This window comes from Mytilus californianus, unplaced genomic scaffold (assembly GCF_021869535.1).
Source record: "Mytilus californianus isolate M0D057914Y unplaced genomic scaffold, xbMytCali1.0.p SCAF_5, whole genome shotgun sequence".
In the NCBI taxonomy this organism is placed as follows: domain Eukaryota; kingdom Metazoa; phylum Mollusca; class Bivalvia; order Mytilida; family Mytilidae; genus Mytilus; species Mytilus californianus.
This window is the reverse complement of record NW_026262701.1, coordinates 32,535,107-32,562,047: the sequence shown is the minus strand read 5'-3', so window position 1 is coordinate 32,562,047 and position 26,941 is coordinate 32,535,107. Positions and strand designations below refer to the sequence as shown.

Below are 26,941 nucleotides of genomic sequence, written 5' to 3'. Positions count from 1 at the left end.
AATCAAGAAATAAAACGTTCGAGATTCTATTCTTTTGAAATCATTTAATAAATATCAGCAACCCAGACGTTATCAAATGTTCTCAAAATGTTTGAATTTTAAAAATTATACTTAACGTAGTACAGATTATCCTAGGGAAAACTGATTTTCTTGTTTTTAGGTGTAGCTTATTTTTAGTTTTCTGTGAAATGTTTTGTGGACTGTTGTTTGTCAGGTTTTTTTTCTCCTTTTTTCCTTTTCTATTGAGTAATGGTGTTGTCTGTCTATCTTTGCCTTATAGTTTTTTTTATTACCAACTCATCTCTCGGTTTCTTCCTCCCCCTTTTACATCAAATGTAAAAATAAAATCAACTGTTGATCCACTACAGCAAGTACTACTAAACGAAATCCACGAACTGTTTATACGTGGCGAGATTAGTAGAATCGCAAGTTTAGTTTTATACGTCCAAAGCCGCTCTCGTATCTGATACATTTCATAGCAGTCATACAATTTTATAGGCAAAAGACTGACATTATGTGAGTTAGCGAGTGAATGGAATGCTTTATCACGTACAGGTAGATTGGCATGAAATTTTTTAAGAAGACATTCCGGATCTCTGACGTCTATAATGAGGAGGGTCATACATACAGGAGTATCCAACAACCTCCGAAACCAGTTGGTCAACGAAGTTCTTAAATGTTTTATTTGTCAAAGTCATCTACTTCATTCCGCTTCAGATACTCAAGCTATGATTATATATCTAAATGAGATTAAATTGAGACATATGTTAAAAATTGGTTTACCGTTTAAAGGAACAGACATTCGATATTTAAGGAGGGAGACATGGAAGGATTATTTGAAATCAATAGTGTCTGGATGTGAAAATATCAAACACATATCAATTTTACATTTTTTCGTTAGAAGAAAAACCTAACATCACCAAATTTTTGAGTTAACAAGTTTCATGATTCAAAATCATTATCCCACCCCAGATGCGGATCGAGGATTTTGAAGAAGGGAGGCCCACGGGCCCCCAAACTAGACAAAGTTTGAATTTGAACAGGTACAAAGTCTGGGTTAACCATAAATGTAGCTCCATAAGGGGGGTCCAGGGGTGCCTAAATCCGCCACTGCATCCATACCTCTAAAATGATTACTAACTAAAATCAATTTTCCCTTAAACGAAATAGCACTTTCACAATGAAATCAACAAAACTGTAATACAAATTACATCATAGGTTGACATTAAATTGTTTGTGTACCTATGTAAAATTCTGTTGAGTATCATGAAAGTTCAATCTTGATGGATAACAAAATGTATTAAGCTAATAAAGCAACATTTTAAATGACATATGAAATATAAAGTGCGCATAACTCCATGATAAACTTGCTTATGTAAAATATGTATAATAAATAGCTTCATTTCCCATTTTTGGAGGACAATAAAACTGTTGACAATATTGTTTGGAAGTACAAAACATATGTACTGCCAGTATATAAAGTATAAAACCATATAAATAGGTAGCCGTTTACTGTTTTCGTTTTCTCATTGAAAGTATATGATGTGTTGGGAGCGTTACTCTCTTGCTTGCCAAATCAAAGCATTAAACATTTAATTTGCTCTATATTTATTTGTTGTTCATATGTAAGAGGTTTCTTTGGTCTTGACCCATTAGGTATAAAATATAAAATAAATTTCATGAGATCGACATCTTTTTAATTTTGTTTACTGGACGCATCAATGATGTTTTAATTTGATGTAGTTTGTAAGTTCAAAATGTTATAATGAAGAGTTCCGTTTAAAAATAATTCACAGTGATAGTGCAATTTCAAGTAGTAAAATAAGTAATGATAAAAACGGCGACCTGGAAACGGTACGTTTAAAAAAAAAAATTATTAACAAAAAATTTAAGCCGACAATGAGTTGTCTTGTTTAAACTATCTTACTTCCCGGTAAGAAATCATAAAAGACCCCAATGCTAATTATGGCAAATAAAGTGTATATAACCATCTTTAGAATCATCACAAAGAATTTTTGTTTTTTTAAATAAATAAAGGAGTCAGTCACATCTTACTTCCAAACCAGGTTGGCCTTTATAGTGTCGAAATAGATTAATTTTTAGACTGATTCATCGATTAGGCTACGGTAAATTGTTTACCTGCAATATCAACTCAATTATTTACCAAGTATAGGGGTTGCAAGGTGACTAAACGTTTCTAGACTATTACGAAGTCAAGCGATTGCACGATACATTTTTTCTCAAATAGTTGTGAAAATTCTTGTATTTTCTCATTCAATTTGCTCTACTTTATTCAAGTATGAAATTTTCATAATAACCCATAGAGAAATGAATTATCACAGATTTGAGCTATGTTTTACTCTTCTAATTTGACCTGAACGGGCGTGACTTAAGTATTACGTTATTGTGCCCGATTTTCAGTTCAAGATAATAGTGAATGATATAATGAATGCCTCTACACTATTTTTTTTAAACCATACGTGATCCTACATGTGCCCGATCAGGTAAAATTTATGACGTAATTTGACTTTAAAATCCTAAAACCAAATTTGTTAGTGAAACATAACCTCATCATGTTTACATATATGTTGCATTATTAGCTTTGGTAAAATAATAACCTCTCCTTTGCTATTATATTTAGTCTCATACGAGGCGCACTCTATCATGCCCTTCCAAATTGGCGTATTTGGCAATAAACCTGCTCTCCACATTTCGGCTTTATTGCACATAAAATGAATTCTCTTCAAACCATTAGCTAACTGATGTACAGCTAAAACGGTTCCAGTTATGTCTATAACTTTAGCACCAATTTGTCTTGCATACCAAATTAGCCAATTATCCACGAGCGGTCTACCTATGACTAAATTTGGAACAAATTCCCATGGAAATAATTCATTTGTTATGTAATAATCAGCTGCAAATCCCCATGATATATTGCCATGTTTTGCTAGTTCGTCAACATCACCAGTAGCATTTATTTCCGGTTCGTGCAATCTCGATATATTCACGTCTATTCTCTTACCCACAACGAGAATTGGTCCTTTTTCGAAATAAGGACTCTTCGTTATTTCTATCAGTGTTTTTACTAATCCATCATTAAATACTAAATCAGCATTAACATATGCGTAGAGTTTTGATTTTGTTGGTAAATCCATTGCTTCACGGAACATCGATCTCAAAATTGGTGTACCAAAACACGCGGTTTCTTTAATAGGCAATATATTCCAACCACCCTCTTTTGCTAAAGTTTCTATTTCACTATCATTTGTGAAGGCAATAGTTCTAACATTCCCGCTTAAGGAATGCCAGTTATTCACTGCATTTGTATACACAACTGGTTTCTGCATGGACGGGTTCCATGTTGTAAACATTGTCAACAATGGAATGGCTTCCTGTTTACTTTTCCAAGTCATATTTAAATATTTTTCATAGTTGAAATCAAATTTTACATTACGTCTGTGAAATAATCTAATGGATACACACGATGGACATTTGACCACCATATCCGAGGCAATATGTATGAGAGTGAATATCGTCAGTAAAAGGATGACACTCGATGTAAGCAGACGCCAGTTTGGTTTGTAATATGTTAATCGCATTGGAATAGTTTGCCATGGCATCTCCACTTTTTATATTTCTCATCTGTGTCCTTTTAAGATATCTGAAAAAGAAATTGAAAGTAATTTGCTTTTGCAACCTCTTAAGCAAAACAATCGAAAAAAAATTGGACCACTAAATGACAACGCCAGATAACAACTACTAGTATACGAGATCATCTAGATTTTTCCACGAGAAAAACGCAATTACTGATCGGTCTCTTTGATGAAAATTAATAAGTTCTCGGATAAATTTATGGTGTCATTGTAACTCTTACCTTTTGAATGCAAGCTGTGGTTTATACGTGTCTAATTTTCCCCTTGATATATGATAATGTGTTTTTTGTTTTCAATTTTGTTTTATTCATGGATTGGACAGTCAAGATCGACTCATCATCGCAACAACTTTGTTTTTATTATATTCAAATAGTTTTACATAGTGTCTTAATAATATTAAATAAACATTAAAAAGAGAATTGTTTCCAATGTGTTTTTTTTTAAATATTTGAATAAATAATTGATTTTTTCCATTTGATTAACTCCGCAATAAATATGCTCACGTTGCAACAACATGTACCAAGTCAGACATATGACATTTGTTTTCCATTCGTTCCGTTAATTGGTATGGTCCAACGATTTGATTTTGTCAGGTTTCATGGACTTCCCCTTGGCGTTCGGTATTTTTCCTTAATAATTACATCATGCTTATCATTTGAGTCTTTGGTGGACAGCACACTCATTGATAACTTTACAGCACCTCCTAACCTAATTATGATGAAACTTTGTCCAAATATTTACTATCTAATGGTAGTGTGTATCGCTTGTTTTTTTGGGTTATTTTTGTTCCGAATAATTTGTTGGATTTCCTATAAATGGCAGATTGCGTTTTTTAATTTATGTCAACATAAGGAGAATTTTTGCTGATTTTCAAGATGATGAACATTGTTGACTTGCAAACCATTATAAAAAGAGGGCACGCATTCTGTGAAATAAACTAAAGGTTTCAACACAGATCCTAACAATGTACGTGTACATACATATTGTGACTAAACATTTGAATTTTTTTTGCAGATTTTCCAAACTTACAGCGATAGGTTTGACTAGCCATAAAACCAGGTTCAATCCACCATTTTTTCTTAAAATGTCCTGTTCCAAACCAGGAATATGGCAGTTGTTATCAAATAGTCCGTTTTATGTATGTCGGCGTTTGTTTTTGATGCAGTTCAGTGTTTCTGTTGTTTCGTTGTTTTTCTCTTATAGTTGATGTGTTATCCTCGGTTTTAGTTTGTAACCCGGATTTGTTTTCGCTTAATTGATTTATGACTATTGAACAGCGGTATACTACTGTTGCTTTTATTTACAATGTAAATTTTCAGCAGTATTCTTGATGTAATAAATCTTTGAAAGATTTTGAATTCTTCTACCTTTACACAAGAAGACACAAAATCAACTGTGTTTCATAACTAGATGGCTAAAATGAGCATATATGGCTCACATGACTCCTTTGCATATCTAGATGGCTAAAATGAGCCTGTATGGCTCGCATGACTCCTTTGCATAACCAGATTGCTAAAATGAGCCTGTATGGCTCACATGACTCCTTTGCATAACCAGATTGCTAAAATGAGCCTGTATGGCTCGCATGACTCCTTTGCTTAACCAGATTGCTAAAATGAGACTGAATGGCTCACATGACTCCTTTGCGTATCAAGATGGCTAAAATGAGCCTGTATGGCTCACATGACTCCTTTGCATAACCAGATTGCTAAAATGAGACTGTATGGCTCACATGACTCCTTTGCTTAACCATATTGCTGAGACTGTATTGCTCGCATGACTCCTTTGCTTAACCAGATTGCTAAAATGGGCCTGTATGGCTCACATGACTCCTTTGCATATCAAGATGGCTAAAATGAGCCTGTATGGCTCACATGACTCCTTTGTATAATCCTGTCGTCATAAAGAAAATCTTGATGACGATAATCATCAAGTGACCATAAATCATATCTAGTACATATAAACAAAACACAGTGACTGCTTGTGTATTTTATCCCCAGCCTCATATTCGATTTTTGTTAATGCTGATGGTAATGTATGATGGAAGCTCAGGATATCAAACATATTAGTTATAAGAAAACGGATTTTTGGGTGTAGTTATTTACAATGAATTTAGGGATAACTTATCCTTTGCCGCTTGAAAATGTTTCGATGTGTTTCCTGTTCTTCTTTTTCTCAACTTCTTAAATCTAATTACGATGGGAATGACTGGTAAAGGCGTTAATTCATAAGTTTGTTAGCATCTGGCCCATTAAAGAACTCTGCAGAGCTGTCTCCGAAGTTGACAAATGTTTGTCAAATCGATTTTTAATATTAGTTGTATTCATGTTTGACGATACGAGACATCAGTCATAATTCAGGAATATGATAATAAAAGAATTATTTACCCAAAGTTTGAAAGCAATGTACCCATAACAATGGTTGTTAACAATTTTGTATTTGGATGTTTGTCAACTGTTTTTATAACAGTGTTTATAGCAGTTACAGCCAAACAAGCTTCGTCATTTCAATGGGGCACTCCCTGACAAGACAATAAATTTCAACGATAAGTTAATTGTATATTGTCTGTTGAACTTGACCAATTATAGACCAATTGAGCCTGATAAGTCCTCTTAAGACTAATGATCAAATATATTTATTATACGACGTCGTGGAAAAAAAGTGATATAATTTATTTTCGTAACTGTAATTTGTCATGCTGTGTTTGAAGTTTCAAATTTATTATTCTGTCTTTATCACATCAAACGAGTACTTAAAGTATTCTTAACATGTTCATTTGTTTTTCTAGTGCTACTGGAAGTTTTTAAAATATACAGTTGATCCAAACTGTTGATGTAACAGTTATTTTTAGTGCTGGATTGTTGTAATCGAATTTCAACTGAAAATATTTTTTTACCAATAAGGATGATATAAATTCAATATTATAGAAAGTTATTTAACATGAACGATAGATAGACATATTTCTGTCCTATGTCGTCTAGTGGCAAATATTACATCAGGAAGACAACAAGAAATGTGTATCACAATAGTGTGTTAAACAAGTGTGTGATACAATCAGCATAATGGTTTCTTTAAATATATGTCTTCCATTTCCCTTTCAATAGAGATGCCGAAGTAAAAAGCTCAATTTTCATTCATAAGACATTTTGAATTGCTTTGACGTTGCGCACGATGTTGGTACTACTTAGCGTTACACGACGTTCCGCATAATGAAGCGATTTCGACGATTTCAAAGAACGTTTCAAGCGTTCAAGCTTATAATTGATGAGGTCAATTTACTGTTGTGAATTTGGTAACCGATTTCGGTTTGTCTGAAAATGCAAAGTTTAACAAATAAAACTCAAAGTGGTCGTACACATATTTTTTTAATGAATATTCATTTATAGGAGTTGTCAGTCTTTCCAGGCCATAATTGATCATTTTACTTTTGGCAGCAGTTCGCATTAATGAATCATACATTAATTTCCAAATTTATTCAGATTTCTTTTTAATATAAATTAGATTTTGATTTTATTTTCCCTTTTTAATGCATGTTTATACATACTTCTTTTGTTGCATTTCTTTCCGTTTCCGTTTCCTTTCTATATTTTATCATTTCCCGATGCTTTCTTTGTCGCAAAATTTCTAGGTAGTTAAACATTTTGGATTCATGTTTTTCTCATTTCCGTAATTTTGTGGCATTATGCATATCCTTTGTTTTGTTATAATAGCCAGCAATGGTTTTTCTCTATTTTATTTTAATAACAAAAAAATTATGCATGTTGCTTTTGATGATTTAAAACTTGCAGATACACAACGTTCCTTGAATAAAACAAATGTCATGAATGTGCTGAAAAAAAACTAAGATCCCGATATTTTTTATATCAATCTCATATGGTCAACATTTGAATTTAAACTTAAACTTTTCCTTTATCATACCTTGGTTATATTATAACTTATATTTTTATTTTCATTCGAATTAAACTGGAAACAAATAATTATGAAATAAAATTAAAAACCCGAGCATGACATCAATTACGTTTTGCGAACGTTGGGACAAAACGGCTATACTTTTTGAAACGATATAAACATCTTGTTGCCTATCAAAAAAATGTTAAACACTATATTGTTTAAAAAGAAAAAGAAAAAACTTTTACCGCCAAGTTTTATTTTCTTTGATCTAACTATGCTTATTTAATATACAGCCGGTTAAAACCTCAATTGTAAAGAAAATACAGCGTTTTTTTCATTGGGACAAGATGGCTATACTTTTTGAAGTCATTGCAATAGAAACTATACGCATGGTTTCCGGCAAAAAAGTATCATGAACCAAGAGAAAAGTAAACAAACTTTCAAAATATCATAAATATTAATCCTCTCAGCTTTTCCAATTTCACGGTATAAATGCGCAAACCCGATATATGCTTACCTTGCATATGCTTGGACATTTTTCATACCGTTTTCAAAAATAACATTTTCCGGTTTACGGTTTCAGTGATATTGATTTTGCTTTAACACGCGAATAACAATAACAATAGCAATACTCTTGTGAAGTTTTACGATGGTCAGAAAAAAAATACTGTAGGAAAGAAACGGAACTCCGATCTTTTGCACACAAAATGTAACGTTGGACATTACGTTTTTGCGTAAAAATAGGACAATTAAGTGTTATAATTCTTGATATTTTAAATTTCGGTTCCTTTTTATCTTTATTTTCAAGTCTAATGTAATAAATTCAACCAAAAATCAGTATATTTTTATCGAACTGACCAGTCTACGTATTTATTTTCATGCTAATCTATAGCAAAATGGAATTCGTACCAACATCGTGCGCAACGTCATTCACGTCAAGAACATCCGAGTTCTTATCCGTTTTTTTATTGGGATTTTGTGGCTCAATCTTTAGTTTTGTCTTATCAGTTCTTTGTCTGTTTGTCTGTTCGTCTTTTTCTTCTGTTTTGCCATGTTATGTCTTTCTTAATTTAAAAAAAATGTTGATTGCCGCTATGGCTTGATTGTTCCCGTTTTTATAGGTTAAGGCTTCATTATAACTATAATGAAGCATTTTCTCCTTTTTCTACAAATTTAAAATTTAGGAGATCAGGCGGAATTTCAGCAATATAAATGTCCGATTGGATCACATTCTTGAATGAATTTTAGTTTTTTTGGTATGTTTTTTCCTCACGCAAAACCAAGTTATGATAACTTCATAAGTACATAGACTGTAACAGTTTTATTTTGGTTCTCAATTTTTTTGAACTTATAAAACCACCCGGTAGATACCATTAAATGGCCAAAATGATAAATGTTATACTCAGAAACACGATATGGTTGTTTTTTTCTATGATCGTGGAGAATTTATATATTTAAGTGGCAAATCTACTAAGAGTATAAAACATGCAATATTTTGGTCGATTTTGTTAGTCTTTTTAACATTATTTTTAACTTAGTACAATTCTTTTGCTGCAATTTTAACATTAAAATCCACCATTCAGATTAATGGTGGTAAATAAGATTATTGCAAAGCAAATGTGAAGAAAAATATCCAAAAATGAATCTCGGGGAAAAAATAAGAGCACATTATTTCGCGAGACAAAAAAAATTGTCTAACAAACAGTTACAAGCGGGATCTCAGCAATAATTAGAGAATCGCTTATTTTCAGCGACTCAGTCGCGGTGCTTAAAGTTCAATATACATACACGCCTTTACATGTTTGATTGTGTATCTATTGTCTTGTCGGGTTGATGTCTTAATTGTGTATATCTCACTTTTTTAAATTAAACAATGCACTTGATCGATTCATGAACTTACGATAAATTTTAGTCGTAAGATTTATTAGTGAAAAAGTGCCCAGGAACCTCGTCAGTGGTTGTTTTTTTTATTTATTTTGTTTATATCTTTTTGTTTTGTTTTTGTAGGGGTATACCCTACATCTCAATTTATTTATATCTTAACATTTAGTATCTATAATAAAGAAAAATAAATAAAAAATTGCAAAATGTTACCTTGATCGTGAATATATCCCACATCATTTTATTTAACGTCATTAATCAACGTATTATTCAACATGAATTTGACATTTCCATAAAAGTTAAGTCCTTTTCATTTCGTCTAGGTGTAGGTTTAAGGGACAATTATTATTATTTTGATTTGCATTAAAAATATCTAAGCTGTTACACACCATTGATGACTTAACGTACTATGCCGCAGATAATTTTATTACCTATCGACTTTCGATGAGAAAAGGAAATCTTTTTATGCTATTTAGACCTGAAAATAATTACATCATAAGAGATTTGTTGTCTGAGGAATATTATGAACAAAACTATATCAAAACGAATTTTTAATTCGTTATAGTTCAGTTAAGAAAGAAAAACATTTTTATTGTTGTATTATTTGAAAAGAACGAAGTTAGACGCGTCATTATTTACTTGGAATGCAATCTCCTATATGATAAGTATGGAAAGAATTGATAATAATCGGCGGGGTCGTGAATTTCTAAAAGCCGAAGATTTATTTGTATCCATGTATTTCTAAGGGAAAAATAATAATTATCGGGGGGGGGGGGGGGGGTTCACTGTGGCTTTCCATAGATAAGAACACATTTTTTTTCTTTTTAGAAATGTGCGGAGGTAAGAATGAATAACATTGAGTTTGGAAATGGGGAATATGTCAAAGAGACTACAACCCGACCAAAGAGCAGACAACAGCCGAAGGCCACCAATGGGTCTTCAACGCAGCGAGAAAATCCCACACCCGGAGGTGGTCCTCAGCTGGCCCCTAAATAAAATTGTGTACTAGTTCAGTGAAAATGGACGTTATACTAAACTCCAAAACATATAAATGAACTAAAATTAAAAAACATACAAGACTAACAAAGGTCAGAGGTACACATTCTACCTTCAGACGACCTTAATATACAACACTATATGTATATTGTCGGAAGATATACAAGTTTGTAGGAGCTTTAAGGAACAGAACGAAACACCAGTTTTATATCGAGTACAAGTAAATAATATATTTTCCAACAATGAACATATATTGTTCTTATCCTGCAACTTTTACTTCATTTGAACGTTCTGTAGTTGTTTTTTTTTAATTCAAAAGTGTTGTCTTCGGTTTTTATAGAAATCGACATGGTTTAAACGCAAACTTCGGAGAGGAACCAACAATAAACTGCTTCGAAGAAGAATATTTTATTCCAATTAAGGGCCCGAAGGGAAGAAACATTTGACATGACAATACATTTAGTAACATCAATAATTCGAGATTAAAACAAATACCATTCAATAAAATCACGCGATATATAATAGAACTTTCTAAAGTAAATATTTTAAAAGCAGCTCATGCTTTTATAATAAAAAGTCCAAGTCTGTCTGATAATAGGTTTATAACTATATGTACGTGAACAGTAAGCTTAACATTGCCGTTCGCTCAAGAAGCTAAATATATATGTATGACTTTGTATGTCTCTGGCTCAAGACAGAAGTAGGGTGTTATTTGTACAATAGTTAAATATTTGCTATATGAAGGAACTTATACTGTATACAACGAAAAAGTTGCAAGTCCGATAGCCTCAGAACCATTATGAATAGCTTTCTTTTGAAAATCGTTTTGTGTAAGGTCATTCGAACCTCGTTTGGGATTGTCTTATTAATGTCATGTCTTATTGTTTTTTTTTTAATTTTAGGAATTTGGTGTTGATGACAGATCTTTCATAGTTTCTTTTTAATTTATTTACAGCTGTTTAGACTCGGGATGATTTAGATCTTGGTATACTAGTATTGTATATATACAGGTATTATACCTATATATCATTGAATACTGTATGATGTCCTCTATGGGGCATCTTTGTAGCGTTGTCGTTGGTTTGCTGTCTCATTAAAGAAGTTATTCCGTATCTCTCTTTTCGAATCATTTGGATTTTCTCGCTTTGAATGATTGGTCCAATTGAAGTCGGACTATAAGAATTCGCGAACGTACAATTAATTATGATATTGTTTGTCAATAGATATCCGAATAATGACTTTTAACGTCTTTTTGCGCCGAAAAAAATAGTCACATCTAAAAACATATGCCCCGAAACCGGGGTCTTAATTACCTTTAATTATCCTTACTTTCAACGGTTGATGGGCAAGGCTTTGTCAACAAAGGGATGATTAAAAGAATCGATTGTGTAATTAATCGTTTAGTAACTCGGACACATAAAATATACCACTAGTGAGACATATTGAGAAGACGCAAAGCTGGATTGTCGTTGAAATTATTTCTTCTCAATTACATAATTTGGTGAACTAAATATTTAAAGACAAAATGTTGCATTTAAATCACATCAATACCGAAGCACTGGTTATCGGATTGCTGGTACCCTCGGGGACTGATATTCTTGATTGGCAGAAATTCGTTTACAGATTACAAATCGGTAGTTAGAAAGTTAAAATTTATTGTTTTTTTTTTCATTTCTATTTCAAAGCAATCATATATGCTCCTCTAGAAAATTTAAACAATAAGAAAGGGAAATTTGAAATCGTGATATGTAGTTGAAAAGCTGACATTTCTATTATCGGGCATAATTCCTATTATAGTATATGGATTGTATAGCACTGTTTTGTAACCTGAAAATTATATTTATTATTAATCTCAATTTTGATTAATATGTGAACTGGAAGCAATCAATCGAACAACGAAATTATGGCCGTAATTTTGTGTTACCTAAGCCCTTTAGGGCAATTAGTTAACGTTACGATAAATTATTCAGTATTTTTTGTTGAGTTTACTACTAAAAATGAATACACAATTAATACATATACACAAACCAATTAAGTCAACTGGTCATCGTTTACAATGTACTTGTAAATTTTAACAATAAGAAAAGGAAATTTTGAAATCGTGATATGTAGTTGAAAAGCTGACATTTTTATTATCGGTCGTAATTCCTATTATAGTATATGGATTGTATTGAACTCGAGTTGACAAACAGGTTTCACGTAGGTCGAATCTAATAACTTTTCTCTTCATATAAATCTTTCTTCAAATCTGATACAAGTGTTCGCACAGAGCTTGATATTTGAAATCGAATACTATTTGAGAAAAAAAATGACTGGCTTTAAAAAAGCTGAAGATAAGATGAGTTTTTGATTCATATACTTTCATTTGCTTTAGAGAGACCGACAAAAAAAAATTATTTTACTCGAGTTTCTTCCTAAATATGGGGTTTCTTCCTGAACATGCATGAAATATTTGCCACTGTACGTTAAGCAACCAACAATCAATCAATCCTAAATATGACTGCTTCATTGGCAATCGGTCATTAATTATTCTAATCCAATCACATTATGCAATAATTTCTGCTTAAGATATTGATGTCTAAATAAAGTGAACTATAAAACAAGCGTAGATCATTAGCCTCGAGTACAGTTCTGTATTGGAATAGTCTGAATATTGTTTGGATGAAGCTTCAATATCAATTAATTACATGAATACCATTTTACGTGACCAAAGTCATTGGTATTTACTTTTTCATTAATTCTGCTGGTCAAGTATTGATTCATATCATAGATTCACCTTGATAACAATGATAATACTTAATTTGATGTATGATTTGTTTCCATAGCACTTTCATAGAAAGGTTTAGCCGTTCGCTATCACTTTTCTTGCCACGAAACAAAATCAAAGGAGCGCGAACATGCAAACAAAAAATTAATATTTTATGTGTTCTTTTAAATACAAAGGTATTGCAAGTGGTAGAGAAGAAATGCTGGCGTTTGCTAAAATATTTTATTTGTATTTATTAATTTTGAAGTTACTTTGATATACTATTGGTATCGTCAGAAGGATCATTGAAACATCTACTGTTTGGTACATAAATGACTATTAAAACTTTATATCTATGTTTACAATGAAATTTCTACATGATAAATTTATTCGAAGTGTTAACGATAATATCCTACTGTGCAAATTGCTTTTTCCAACCTTGTGTTAGTGTTTTACGGGAATACTCGGGGTTTCCTAGGCAAACAACAATATATAAATGATTGCTAAATTGGACCTAGAAAACAATACCTGGTGGTAAAACTGCATTGACCAGTGGCAAAATACAGAGTATTTTGACTGAAACCAATATTTAATTATTTCAAAGTTGTCACATTTGACTGAACATTTGGCCCAGTGATTATTCAGCCTTAACCGGACCATCATTATTTTATTGGACTTTGTGCCACATATACAAATCATAAGGTCTTTGAATTCAACTCGTCATTAGTCCAGTACCAAAATACCGAAGTACCAAGAACTTTAGTTTAATGTCTGATCGTCTTTCAGGTTGAGTGATGTTTATTGTATGGTATTACATGAGACGTGACATTAATTCAAGTATGAATGTATTATCCCTCTATCTGTATCTTATCCTACTTGTAATTTTCTTTGTTATATCACGTACTTTTAAAATGTGCATGAAATATTTGTCGAAGCAAACAATCAATCAATCAATTTATTCCATATTGCACTATATGGCGACATTTTACAAAAAGTAACATGATATTAATTAAAGGTAAAACAAGTTTCAACTAAAGATTAATTTTTTTTGTATATAAAGGTGTACTAATGACAAACAATATGAAAACTATGCACTAATACTTACAAATCGAATTCCATGTATATTTATTTATTTCATTCCAAATAAGAATTTATAATTTCCTAAATAGCAGTAAACTTGAAACAATCATTCCAAATTTAAAAACGATTTACTTGTGTCCGAAAATCACATGACCACAATCAATATATTGACAAATGGTAATTTCTTTGGCCATCTATTAACTATCTTCATTGTAGAAATGAATGTCCTATCGATTGCTGAATAGATAATAATTTGCATCCATATATATATACAGTGTATTGTTCGACAACTTTGTGTCGTTTCAAACCCTGCTTAACAAATGATATTGGAATTTCCTTCTCGCCTCCCATCCACACATTGCTTTCAATTAGTGTCTGTCGCTGATTGAAAGCCATGTGAATGTCAGCTTTGTTCTTTGGATAGGTGAGAACATGAATGATGAAAAGAAATATTATACACAAATCTTGAGACCTTTTATGTGAATGAACAAAAGGTATTGTATAATAATGATATTACTGGATTTATAGACTAACTTTACATTTGTAGTATATTATGTTGTATAATTTATGTCCTAGTTTTCGTGAGAGTCCACAGCCTCCTTTCACATACTTATTCCATATACGTATGAATAAAAGGAGAGCAGCTTAGCGGCATAAATTACTAAACGTTCATTTGCGCAGAGAATTATTGTAATTTCAGTGAATCAATATACTTTTCATCTGTTGATATGGCATGATTTAAAATTTTTTTTTTTAAATATTTGGTGTAATCAATTTGATGAAATTCATTGTAAATAATCTAAATTTCTTTTAAGTACAAAAGAGGGGTAAAGGTAAAACAGAACCCATTTGAGTAATAAGGAATATTCACCGTGAACATATTAAACTCTGATAAATTACCTTAACATTTAGGACAGAAGTGCATGGTCAGATAAAGTCACAATATGAAATCGTGTTTATCTATGGACTTATAAGATAAAATCATTGACCAGTGAGAACAAACCAAAATGTCCAGTTTGGTCTTAGCTTTCCTTTTTATTGTTCTTAGCAAAAACATATTTCCAGGGGAAGCAACTGGTAAGTACTAGATCGGTTTAAGATTTGTCAATTTCAATATTCTTACAATTTAATTACATAGAATAGAGAATGGAAACGGGGAATGTGTCAAAAAGACAAGAACCTGACCAAAGAACCTGACCAAAGAGTAGAAAACAGGACAAGGCCACCAATGGGTCTTCAACGATGCGAGAAAATCCCGCACCCGGAGGTGGCCTTCAGCTGACCCCTTCACAATGATGTATACTAGTTCAGCGAAATGGACGACTAAACTCCGAAACATACAAATGAACCAAAATTTAAAAAACACACAAGACTAACAAAGGTTAGATGTTCCTGACTTGGGACAAGCACAAACATGCGGCTGGTTAAACATATTTTGGGAGATCTGAACCCTGTTAAGATTTAGTGATCCAGCATTAAGTACTCTCGCCCTACCGTTTAAGTATAAGATTTATTGAAGATACGAAATGTAAGATGGAAGAATTGGCTATCATCTAGATCGATTGATTGATTGCTGTTTTTAACAATCATGGAATATATAAAAGGCATATTCAGGACAATAACATGTTATTACTATATGAATATTACATATTTTGTACAGGATCAACTCACTGAGTCTGATTTTTAGCGTACTAGCTTTCTTACTTCGAGCAGACCAGATTTGGCTCTTATCATACATGCCGTTTGTTTGACGAAGAACCCTAGTATGTGAACCACGATTTCCGCATTCGCGACAAGCACGCCAACAGGAGACCACTAAAGCAGATAGCTTTTTTTTAATATAAGCGGTGGTTTTGCAAGTGATGATAAGAATTCGTATTTGATGAATTTGAATATTTTAAAGATTACTAGCTTTTTTACTTTAGAACTTGTTTGTGCTTTCAAGAAAAGCTTTACATTACGAATCTTCACATAAAATCAACAAAGAACTATGAATCCCTGATTGATACATAATGTGCCCAAATATGGAATTGTCACCTCGATAAACAACTTAACACCAACCTTTGATTGAAAATCGTACATTAAAAAAAAGAGGCATTCAAACCCACCAGTCGAAGTAAAACGGACAACGCCATGACTAAAAAACCAAAGACGGCAAAAAGAAAAACAAGTTAAAAAAACACCACATAGAAAAATTGAGCGACACGAATCCCAACACCATCTTGAGTGGTGTCAGGTGCTCTGGAAGGTTTGGTCTCAGGTGCTCCAGATTTTACAGATCCTACTCTAAAAAAGTTTTGAAAAAGAAAAGCATTAAAGTCTATTAGACACCACGAACTGACATCAATAGGAGGAAATTAACTGTTGTACATTTTGTCTCTTCACTTACCAGTGGATGAATACCTGTCTCATGCAAATTGTCGGGCTTATAGTTTCAATACTTCATTTTATTATAAGATAGACAAAGGTGAAATATCATTTTCTTGTTAATAAAAGAAAAGCGGCAAAAGAAAGAACATTGATACAACGCTAAATGTGACTAGTAATCTTATCGCTTACTAAACACTGGAATACATCTACGCCAACAGAGGTACATAATGTAATTAGTGAGGTAATTCTGCATGATTGGTCAATTTCGCCCTGTCACTATTCTGTTACGAGCAATACAGTATGATAATTATTAGATAATCTGTACAATGTAATAATATACAGTGGCGGATCCAGGTGGTGGGGATTGGTTCCGGGGGTTGGAAACCTCCTTTTTGTTTGACAACTAATGCTTTTGTATGGAGACATATGGTTGGAGCCCCCTTATTATATGGCATGCATGTGTTGGAACCCCCTTTTAAAAATGGCTGGATCCGCCTGATATCTCTAAACTAGAAACGTAATTCTAAACATAAAAGTATTTAATTTTATCAGACAACACGGAAACATTGAAGAAATGTTAGTAGTCCTCTTCAGATATACATCTTATGGCGGTGCTGCTGTGAATTTTTAGAATTTAGATACAATTTTCCACTGAAATGTACACCGGTTGAAATGTCACTTTGATTGCTATTCTCGTGATGCTTTTTTTTTATTTGCGCCGAAATTTAAGCGAGGAATCCTGAAAATGGTTTATATATTCCTCTGCCAAATACAATCTGCTTAACTTTGATAGGTTTTTGTTCTTTTGGGGTAACCCCTTTTTTTTTTTTTTTTAATTCTATATAATTTTATTTGAAATGTACATTTGTTAGAGATACATAAAGTACCGGTACCTTATCCCGGTCTCGTTGACGTTAGTATATAGCATTTCATAAGGTTAGTACTTGTTAGTACACAACATACAGTTTTGCTAAATAAATAAATAAATAATGTATAACAGAATAAAAAGAAACTACTATGATATACTATAAATCTTAGTTAAGGAGATAAATTTATTTTTTCTGCAACCAAATTGTAGAAGTTTTTATATTTGCCTTGTTTATTTGTCAATATTTCGTAATGTTGGAAAAGTTCACTTTTAAAAATTTCAAACACATTAATTTGTTTTGTTTTCTGCTCGGATATGTAATACACTTATTAATAGTAAAAAATACGATTGTTAGAAAATCGTTGATATTGTAATAATTTGTATCGTTTATCTTATATCCATACAAAAGTGATGCCAGTGATATTATATGATGTCCTATTTTAAGTTTGTCTAGTATTAGTTTTATTTGATCCCAAAATGATTTTAGATATTTGCATGTCAGAAAGTAATGATCATAATCTTCAATGACATTACATATATTACATAGAGGAGTTTTAGTTATTTTCCAAGAGAAATGTAATTGTTTAGTTGGTAAAATGTAATGTAGAAATTTCCATCTTAACATTCTCAATTTATTATCTTGGATATAGTCAAAGATGAAGTACAACATTTGTTCTCTTTTCCTTGTATTGTTATCTAAATTTAGAATTCTGTCCCATTTTTGAAATCCTATTGCTTTCTCATAATATCTATTTAAAAGCGAGATGTAGATATCTTTCGAGGAAAATATTTTTATTGGTACCATTTTTCCTTCTCTATCTTTGAATTTAAATTCGGAGTCGGTAGCAACTTTTGTTTTGATTGACTCTTCTTTTATGAGCTCTTGTAACCACTGTTTTGGTATTGCTTTCATCAATTTAGAATATTCCGAAAACCAATTAGCATGGCAAGATAGTTTATCCAAAATCTTATTTTGATTAATTTTTCCTTTATCATCAATTATGTCATTTACAAATAAAAATTTGCTGTTTATCCAATTTTTGAAAATAAGACATTTACCATTTAATTTGATATGCTTATTGCCCCATATTAGTTGCTCTCTGATATGCTTATATGTTAGTCGATTTGATTCTTTTTCAGATTTTGAGTTTATCCATTATATAATTATTTTTAAGTAAAATTCTGGAACAATTTCTTTTAGTTTATTGATTAGATTAATATTGTTAAAGTCCATTTTAAATATAAGGAATTCTTGTCCAAACTTGTCTAAGTAAAATTTTGGAAAGACTTTCCAATTGGGTGATGAGTCTTCATTATCAATGAGTCTTTTTACCCAATTAATATTTATGGATTCTATATATTTATCTATGTCTATCATTTTAAGTCCGCCGGCAAGATAATTTTTACTTATTATAGCTCTTTTAATTTTTTTCTGGTTTATTATTCCATATAAAACTATATATTATTTTTTTAAATTTTGCGAGATATTCTTTATCAATATCTGTTACTGATGCAACATAGGTTATATTTGGTAGGATTAGTGATTTAACAATAGTTATTTTACCTAACATAGTTAATTTTCTATTCCAATCTTTCATTATTTTTTCCGATTTTTCGTATTGTCTTTGCAAGTTTAATTTTTTACACTCATTTTTATTAAGTCCAAAATATATTCCTAATACTTTTATCGGTCCTTGTGTCCACTTAATGTTTTCAACTTTATCTTTACAGGATTTTAAATTTCCGAGCCATATCCCCTCTGTTTTATTTCGATTAAGCTTTAGGCCTGAAAGTGATCCGAAAATTTCGATAATGTTCAAAGTTAATGAAACTTCTTGTTTTAAATTGAAAAATAAAGTGGTGTCATCTGCAAGCTGGCTTAACTTTAGAGTATGGGTTTTATTATCTAGTTTGATTTGAAAACCTTTAAATTTTTTATCTTGTCTTAATTTACAGGCTAAAATTTCAACAGCAATAACGAAAATTATAGAACTCGCGGGACACCCTTGACGGATCCCGCGCTCAATGCTGAAGGGTCTTGAAATCCACCCATTATTTAATATACAACCCTTTATATCTGTATATAAAGTATTTATCCACTTCAATAAAGACTTCTGAAAGCCAAATTTCTTTAATGAACAATACATAAATTCCCATTCTAACGAGTCAAATGCCTTTGAAAAATCTAAAAAGAGAATTGCCCCGTCTACGTTGAATTTTTCTGAATAGTTTATAATATCTTGGATTTGTCTAATATTAAACCCAATATATCTGATTTTTACATACCCGTTTTGATCACTGTGAATGATTTTATGCAATACTGGTTTAAGTCTTTGTGCAAGAGAATATGCTATAATTTTGGTATCTACATTTAATAAAGTAATTGGTCTATAATTGTCTAAATTTAACGGGTCATTTTTCTTGTAAATAAGGGTAATTAATCCTAGTTTCTGTGAATTTGTCAATTCTTTTTTCTCATAAGAATGGTTAAAGACATCTACAGCAAAATATTGTAAGTTGGACCAGAAAGATCTATAAAATTCAATTGGAAGACCATCAATACCCGGTGATTTGTTAAGTTTCATTTTAAAAACAGAGTTTGTACATTCCTCTATTGTCAGCTTTCTTTCAATTTCATTACTTTCGTGTGTAGTTAGTTTGCTGTTTATTTTTGTATTTTCAATATAATTCTCAATTTCTCCCAAATCTGGCTTAGTTGACGTATATAAATTTACATAATAATTCCTCCCCGTTTCTAATATTTTACCTTGATCCTCAGTTATTTCCCCTTCATTGTCCCTAATAGCAGTAATATTTTTTCTTGTCTGTCTCGATTTCTCTAATCCCAAAAAATAATTTGTATTTTTTTCGCCTTCTTCTACCCATTTAACTCTTGATCTTATTTGTGCCCCTTTTATTTTATCAGAATATAGAGTTTGTAACATTTCTTCTGTTTTCTTTATTGAATCTATTATGTTATTATTTTTCTTTTCATCAAGGACATTATCCTGAATTTCATTCAAAAGTTTAAGTTCTTGTTCAAATTCTTTAATTTCATCTCTTTTATTTTTAGCTTTAATTTTACAATGTTCAATAGTCGTCTCCTTTACCTCTATTTTAAACAGATCCCACACGATTGCTAAACCTTTTCGGTCTCTTAATTTTTCATATTTATCTATTAAAGTGTTTATTTTCATTTTGTATGATTCGTCTCAAGAATACTATTGTTTAATTTGAAATAACCCTTTCCTTTCTCCCCCTGACAATGATTTATCTTAAGTGAAATTGCTAGATGGTCTGTATATTGAATTGTAGCGGGTCTTATATCAGTGTGGAGTACTTTAGGTCTCACGTCTTGACTAACAAGAAAATAATCAATTCTACTAGCTACTTCATTGTTTTTTCTTCTCCAGGTATATTGTGTTTTATTTGGATTTATTACTCTCCAGATGTCTATAACTTTTAGTTTTTTATTAAACTTTTCAACGCATTTGTCTTATTTTTTATTTTTTGTTTATATTTTCTATTCTTTCTGTCTTTTATATTAAGCGTTTCATTCATATCTCCCCCTATAATAAGTATACCAAGGCTATATTTTTCAATGACACTTAAAGCTTTTTTAAAGAATATATTTCTATCTTTACATGTGTTTGGGGCGTAAAGGTTAACAAAAGTAAATATATTTTTATCAATTTCTATGTTGATTAAAACAATTCTTCCCTCTTGATCTACATATTTGTCAATACTTTCATGTTTAATTATTTTGTTAATGTAAATCGAAACACCCTTTGCTTGTGTACTTCCAAAACTATGATATAATTCTCCCGTGAATTCTTTGTCTATAGAATTATCCGAAAAATGAGTTTCTTGTAAAAATATAATATTGCATTTCTGTTGTCTCATCCATTTTTTTAGTCTAATTCTTTTTATATGTTTTCTCAACCCCTGACAATTTAAAGAACATATGTGTAATAGATTAAGTGACATCTTGATTGTTTTTTAAAAGTATTCGATGATTAATAAATAAACAAAAATAAAACATACAGGTATTTACAACTATAGAAATTAGAGACAAAATAAATGACACACATATTATCAATGACAGAGTTAACCTTCACCCTGTGAGTTGCAATATAATATACATGTACGCACATACATTTAATTCCATATTGACCGACTTTGATAGGTTTTCACCTGTTTCTATATTTAGGTAACCCCTTTTTTAAATCAAAAGTGTAAAATATTACCTATTTGTAATCTACGGAATCGTATAAGTTGTTTTTTTTTAACTTGGTTTTACAATATTTCAGGTTGCTGGAATTTTATAGGTGACGTTCATTTTCTACTGAATACTACCCAGAACTTTAATACTGAAAGTATAAATGGTGAAAAAGACTTTGTAGCAAGATTTGCGGAATCTTTTTCTATTGGACAAAACAATGTTCAAATAGGTGTTACATTATTTTCATCCCAGATCCATCATCAGTTTGATATGGGTCTCCATACTAATCTCACTTCTATGCTTGAGGCTATCGAGTACATCCCAAATCGTTTAGGCAGTTCACAGACTGATAATGCACTCGAATGGGTCTTTAAGCACGCGTTTTCTAAGGAAGCTGGAAACAGAGATAGTGTGCCTAATATACTTATTGTTTTAACTGATGTATATGCAGTTAAGGAAATCCAGACTCTTGCATCAGGACTCCAAGGACATGACATGAGCGTTTTTGTCATTGGTATTGGACTATTACCAGACCCCTCCGAATTGGCACAGATAGTTACACACCAACAGGGAATTTCCCCTGTATCAGCCTATGGTACGCTTTGGGATCTACAGATTAAACTTCAAGATTCAGTATGCCAAGGTATGTTAATTGTTTTTACGATAATTGTCTCCGTTTCACTTTTTGAGACATATCCTTTTACAGGGTGTAATCTGTTTCTCGCGAATTGTTATAGTACAAAATGTATCACTCACTATACACAGGTAAAATTTGAGCGAAATCGTTTTTGTCAACTCTGTAATGCCCTTTTTTTATGTACTAGGCATTTTGTGATTTGGCACTTGAACATGTATCATTCATAGAAAATTTACATTTTGATTAATTCTTGCTTGAATTATCTACTTTTCCGGCAACCTCAGGCGAAGTTGACATAGACGGTTTGTCAGCTATTATTTAAATACAGGTTTTTTTGGTGTACTTAGACATACATTTCTATATCTTTTGGGCTTTAACATTTGGCTCTGAGCGTTCCTTATAAAGGTTAATCTTGAAAAGGGGCTCGGGCATGCAAATTAGGGATGTCTTGTTAAGATTTATGATCACTGGGTCGGTGTCTGTAATAGTTATCCCATGAAGACGCGGGTTGTCAGTGTAAGATCACCCCGATAGCCGGAGGCCAGAGGGTGATCTTACACTGACACACCAAGTCCGAGTGGGATAACTATTTTACATCCCTGCTCTTTTAGAATGTATGAAAAAACATTTTAAGCTTCATGACATCTAGTTCAGAATGCCATATAATAATTATAATATACTTTATATATAACTATATAGTATATACCCTTTATGAGTCCCGGACACAATGTTTAAATATGTTAAAATAACCGTCAGTTCGTATACAGTCGTCCTGGTGTAGGGGTATGAATCGTGGCTTTATATGCGTAAGGTCTTGACTTCGATTCCCCGCATGGATACTACAAAAATTTTGAAAGTTTGTCTTTATTCCGCATAAATATTTCTGCGGTGGTGTGTTTGACATTCCCGCCAATATGTTACAGAACAAAAGAAAGCATGCAGAAAAAAAGAAACTTGAGGTAGGGTGATCTGGTAGGGGTGATCCGACTCAGATTACCCCTGTTAGAACAAAGGAGTTGGGATGTAACATTGATTAACTGCTGTTATCATCTGTCAATATAATCACTGATTAAATACAGGAAATAATTACCTTTCATGCTTTGTGAAGCACCTGAGTTCTTTCCGTTTTTTTGGTGGGGTTCGTGTCGCTCAATCTTCAGTTTTCTGTGTGGATGTTGTTGATTGATGTTTGTCGGTTAATTATTTTCAAGTATTCTGTTTATATTGTTTGTGTACTTTTGATTTGATAATTGTTGTGTTGTCCCCTTGGTAATTGTTGTGTTGTCCCCTTGGTAATTGTTGTGTTGTCCCCTTGGTAATTGTTGTGTTGTCCCCTTGGTAATTGTTCTCCCTTTTTTGATTCGATTATAATAATTAATGAACTCTAAGCTGATATTTTGTATGTGCATTTTATTTTATAGAAATGAAGGTTCAAATAGTAATAGTCATAGATGCATTATAGACAGTTTGGTTACCCATTTAAAGGTTTCTGATTCTATTGTTCACTTTGTTTGTATGCATCAATATTTCCCTTACTTCAATATTTTAGCTCTGGGTGCTTGATTAGATTAAAGTTCTTCTAGATTTTCAATTGAAGTCGACATTTCAACAATTGTAATGATGTTTGAATATAAATTACCAGTAATCATGTCAGACATTTACATGCTGGCAAAGAAATTTGGATACACATGTTTTACCTGGGAATAGCATACTAACAATACGTTACGTCTCAGGTTTTAGTCATAATCGAATTGTACAAGTAATCAAACTTTAATAAAAGTTTAGGAAATTCAACATTCGCATCCAATAATTTCACACAGTCTAAGTAACTTGGTTATATTGAACCGTAAGCTTTTTATACTATAAATCGATGTCTTACTCCACAAACAATAAACAATCAGATCCGATAGTATATGACTCTCATTTTTCATTATGATGTATTCATCAGATTTGATTCTTCTTCTTTTTTAAGTCACACCTACTACTACTACTACTTCTACTGAAACTATTATACCAGCAAATTGTATTGACGCAACATATGTAAAGTGTGATGACATTCATATATGTAGTGACAACGCACTCAGGCAAAAATGCCCAGTAACATGTGGACTCTGTGGTGAGAATAACTTTTTAATTGCAAATTGTATCTAAAGATTATTAATAGTTTAACGTCGTACAGTTGATAAAAATAAGGCTACACAACATAGAAACGAGGAAGTATAGTATGATTGCCAGTGAGACAGCTATCATCTAAGAGAAAAAAAAAAAACGCTGCGAATTTTGACAATGAACAATCTCGTAATAAACAATTCAAACCTATTCTCAATTTTTTTGTTACTTATATGCTATTAGAAAATTATATGTGGGACATAATGTTCTCCTCTCCTTGCCGATTTGTTCCTTTATCTATATGAAGCAGATTTCATATAGGAGTTTCATAGGAAGAATGAACAGAAGCTAGCATTATCCTTTTACTTCACGTTCCGCTATATTCAACCAGCGTCTGCGTATTGAGTATATATCTCCTAGTTGTTACCCTTTTTCAGAGTTTGAATTTCCTATCTAATTTCCTTGATTTAGGTTGCTGCTTACAAGAAAGCGATTAAACCAAGAGTTACAAGTTGTGAAATTGAATTCATCCCTTCGATGATGATTGGGTTTGTGGTTGGTGTTCTATGTTATGTTTAACTGTTGTTTATCTTTTGATCGTTTTTAGTTTTTTGCCTGGTATTGTCAGTTTGTTTTCGACTTTGGGGTTGTAATATCTTTGGTATCTTCCGCCTCTCTTTTATTATTCGTTAAAGTTTCTACATATTTTAAACTACCACGACATGAAAAAGAAAAAAAAAGATTTGTTTAGGAAATACTAATTCCTAATTTGACACACCATTTGCTTTTCAAAAAAAAAGTATGCAAAGTGTCCGAAATTTAGAATTTAACTTATAATTTAATCAAAACAAAAACATTTTCGTTTTTATTACGAAATTGCTATCCTTAAAGTTTGTCAGTAGACAGTGGGCCTTCGTGTCATCTTGACACACCTAGTTGTTTTACAACTCCTGTCAAGTGTATTTTATTATACATGCTTTAAATATGTAAATAAATAAGTCTTATTTTTTATTATGATGGTGTATAATTCTTAATCTCATAAGATAAAACCTGCTTTCAATTGTTTGATGGACATATTAATAGTGGGTTTACCATTATTACCCCTATGTAAAAAGGACTTTGTTTATGTATCTTATCTTATAATTGTTTGTCCTGATCTTGTCTTTATTGCCGTCTAAATTCCATTTGCTGATAGCTGTCAATACCGATGTATACTTAATCTATCCTGAGATGAATGTTTTAGTAAGCATCCTTCAAAAGTTATGCTATATAGATACTTTATTCATAAATGGAGGAAGGAAGAGGGGGACGAAGTTTTTGTCTGTTTTTCCATTTTTTCTTTAAGTTTTATTCATTTAAGCAGCAAAAAAATTAAGTACCATGTATAATGTAAAAAAGAAGATGTGGTATGATTGCCAATGAGACTACTCTCCACAAGAGACCAAATGACACAGAAATTAGCAGCTATAGGTCATCGTACGGCCTTCAACTATAATGCTTTACAACTGGCATACTTGATTTCATTTTACATGCAATATTTGTTAGTCTTTCTTTGTCAAAAATATTTGGACTTTGTTTTTGAACTCCCCCTTTCATTACAACATACCCCCAATCCTCATTTAAAAAATCTAGAAACAAATGACAATATTCAATTTCTATTGCTTAAATTAATATAGCTTTAATTTCAAAGAATAACTTGTGGTTTGTTTTTTTTTTTGGTTTGTTTTTCAGACGCTGGTGTCAAAAGCACAACACTTTCATGGATTCATATTGTGGGAAAATAAACTAAAACACAAATTATTATGTTGTTTCACATAGTTTTATCCAGAAACCGTACAAGTGTGCATTTAATTCTATTTTAAAAAGCCTTTTAAATAAACGTCAGTTATCAAAACAAAGTTATTCAGATTGAACCATGGTAAAACTAACCTAAAGTCTTCAGAAGAAAGCTATTTTACCTGAGCAATATTGATTTCAAAATTTCAAAATCTCCTTCAGAAGATACTGAACGGACATTTAACAATCACAAATCAAAGAAATATCGAAAATACCATGGTAAAACGACAAAAAGACAAACAATCTTCAAAACACTACATAGAAAACTAAAGACCTCGAAGGGATGACCTCAACTTTAACGGTTCTTTACCACTAGGAACCTTTGGTTCATTAGCTTTCTTGTAAGCAACAACTCTCTATCAAGGATATCATTATAGAAAACGCAAGCTCTTGAATATCGTATCAACTTGGAGATATATACTCCGTATGCAGGTGCTGATGGAATGTTTCTACATAAAAATGAAAAATTAATCGGTGAATCATCTCTCTTGTCGTAAAGATTGGTTCTCAACAAACCATCATTGTTAATTTCTAGATGTATGTCAAGATAAGAGGCAAACTGTGCTTAGCTGTATCTGTTCTATCATTTATTTCAAATTCAATGGGATAGATGCGTTTAATTAACAGAGTTACCAAACATAGCAATTGAAAT

The 26,941-nt window shown here is 31.8% G+C and overlaps 2 protein-coding genes across 2 annotated transcripts; one reads left to right on the top strand and one right to left on the bottom strand.

Moving 5' to 3' along the window:
• Window positions 1-352: 352 nt before the first annotated feature.
• LOC127701461 (uncharacterized) lies at window positions 353-9,816 on the bottom strand. The gene is made up of 2 exons (XM_052205329.1): window positions 9,639-9,816; window positions 353-3,661 (listed from the first exon to the last, which is right to left on the bottom strand). The coding sequence occupies exon 2, from the start codon at window positions 3,618-3,620 to the stop codon at window positions 2,553-2,555; it is 1,068 nt and encodes a 355-aa protein (XP_052061289.1). The 5' UTR covers window positions 3,621-3,661; window positions 9,639-9,816; the 3' UTR covers window positions 353-2,552.
• Window positions 9,817-21,881: 12,065 nt separating this feature from the next.
• LOC127702485 (collagen alpha-1(XII) chain-like) lies at window positions 21,882-26,279 on the top strand. Its single transcript, XM_052206697.1, has 3 exons — window positions 21,882-22,350; window positions 24,317-24,460; window positions 26,185-26,279. The coding sequence occupies exons 1-3, from the start codon at window positions 21,978-21,980 to the stop codon at window positions 26,235-26,237; spliced, it is 570 nt and encodes a 189-aa protein (XP_052062657.1). The 5' UTR covers window positions 21,882-21,977; the 3' UTR covers window positions 26,238-26,279.
• Window positions 26,280-26,941: the final 662 nt, after the last annotated feature.

Bases quoted from the DNA above. Each gene is read 5' to 3' on its own strand.
- LOC127702485 (XM_052206697.1), top strand. From the start codon at position 21,978: ATGGGTCTCCATACTAATCTCACTTCTATGCTTGAGGCTATCGAGTAC. The intron at 22,351-24,316 runs GTATGTTAATTG...TTCTTTTTTAAG, and splicing joins TCAAGATTCAGTATGCCAAG to TCACACCTACTACTACTACT. The intron at 24,461-26,184 runs GTGAGAATAACT...TTTGTTTTTCAG, and splicing joins AGTAACATGTGGACTCTGTG to ACGCTGGTGTCAAAAGCACA.
- LOC127701461 (XM_052205329.1), bottom strand. From the start codon at position 3,620: ATGCCATGGCAAACTATTCCAATGCGATTAACATATTACAAACCAAAC.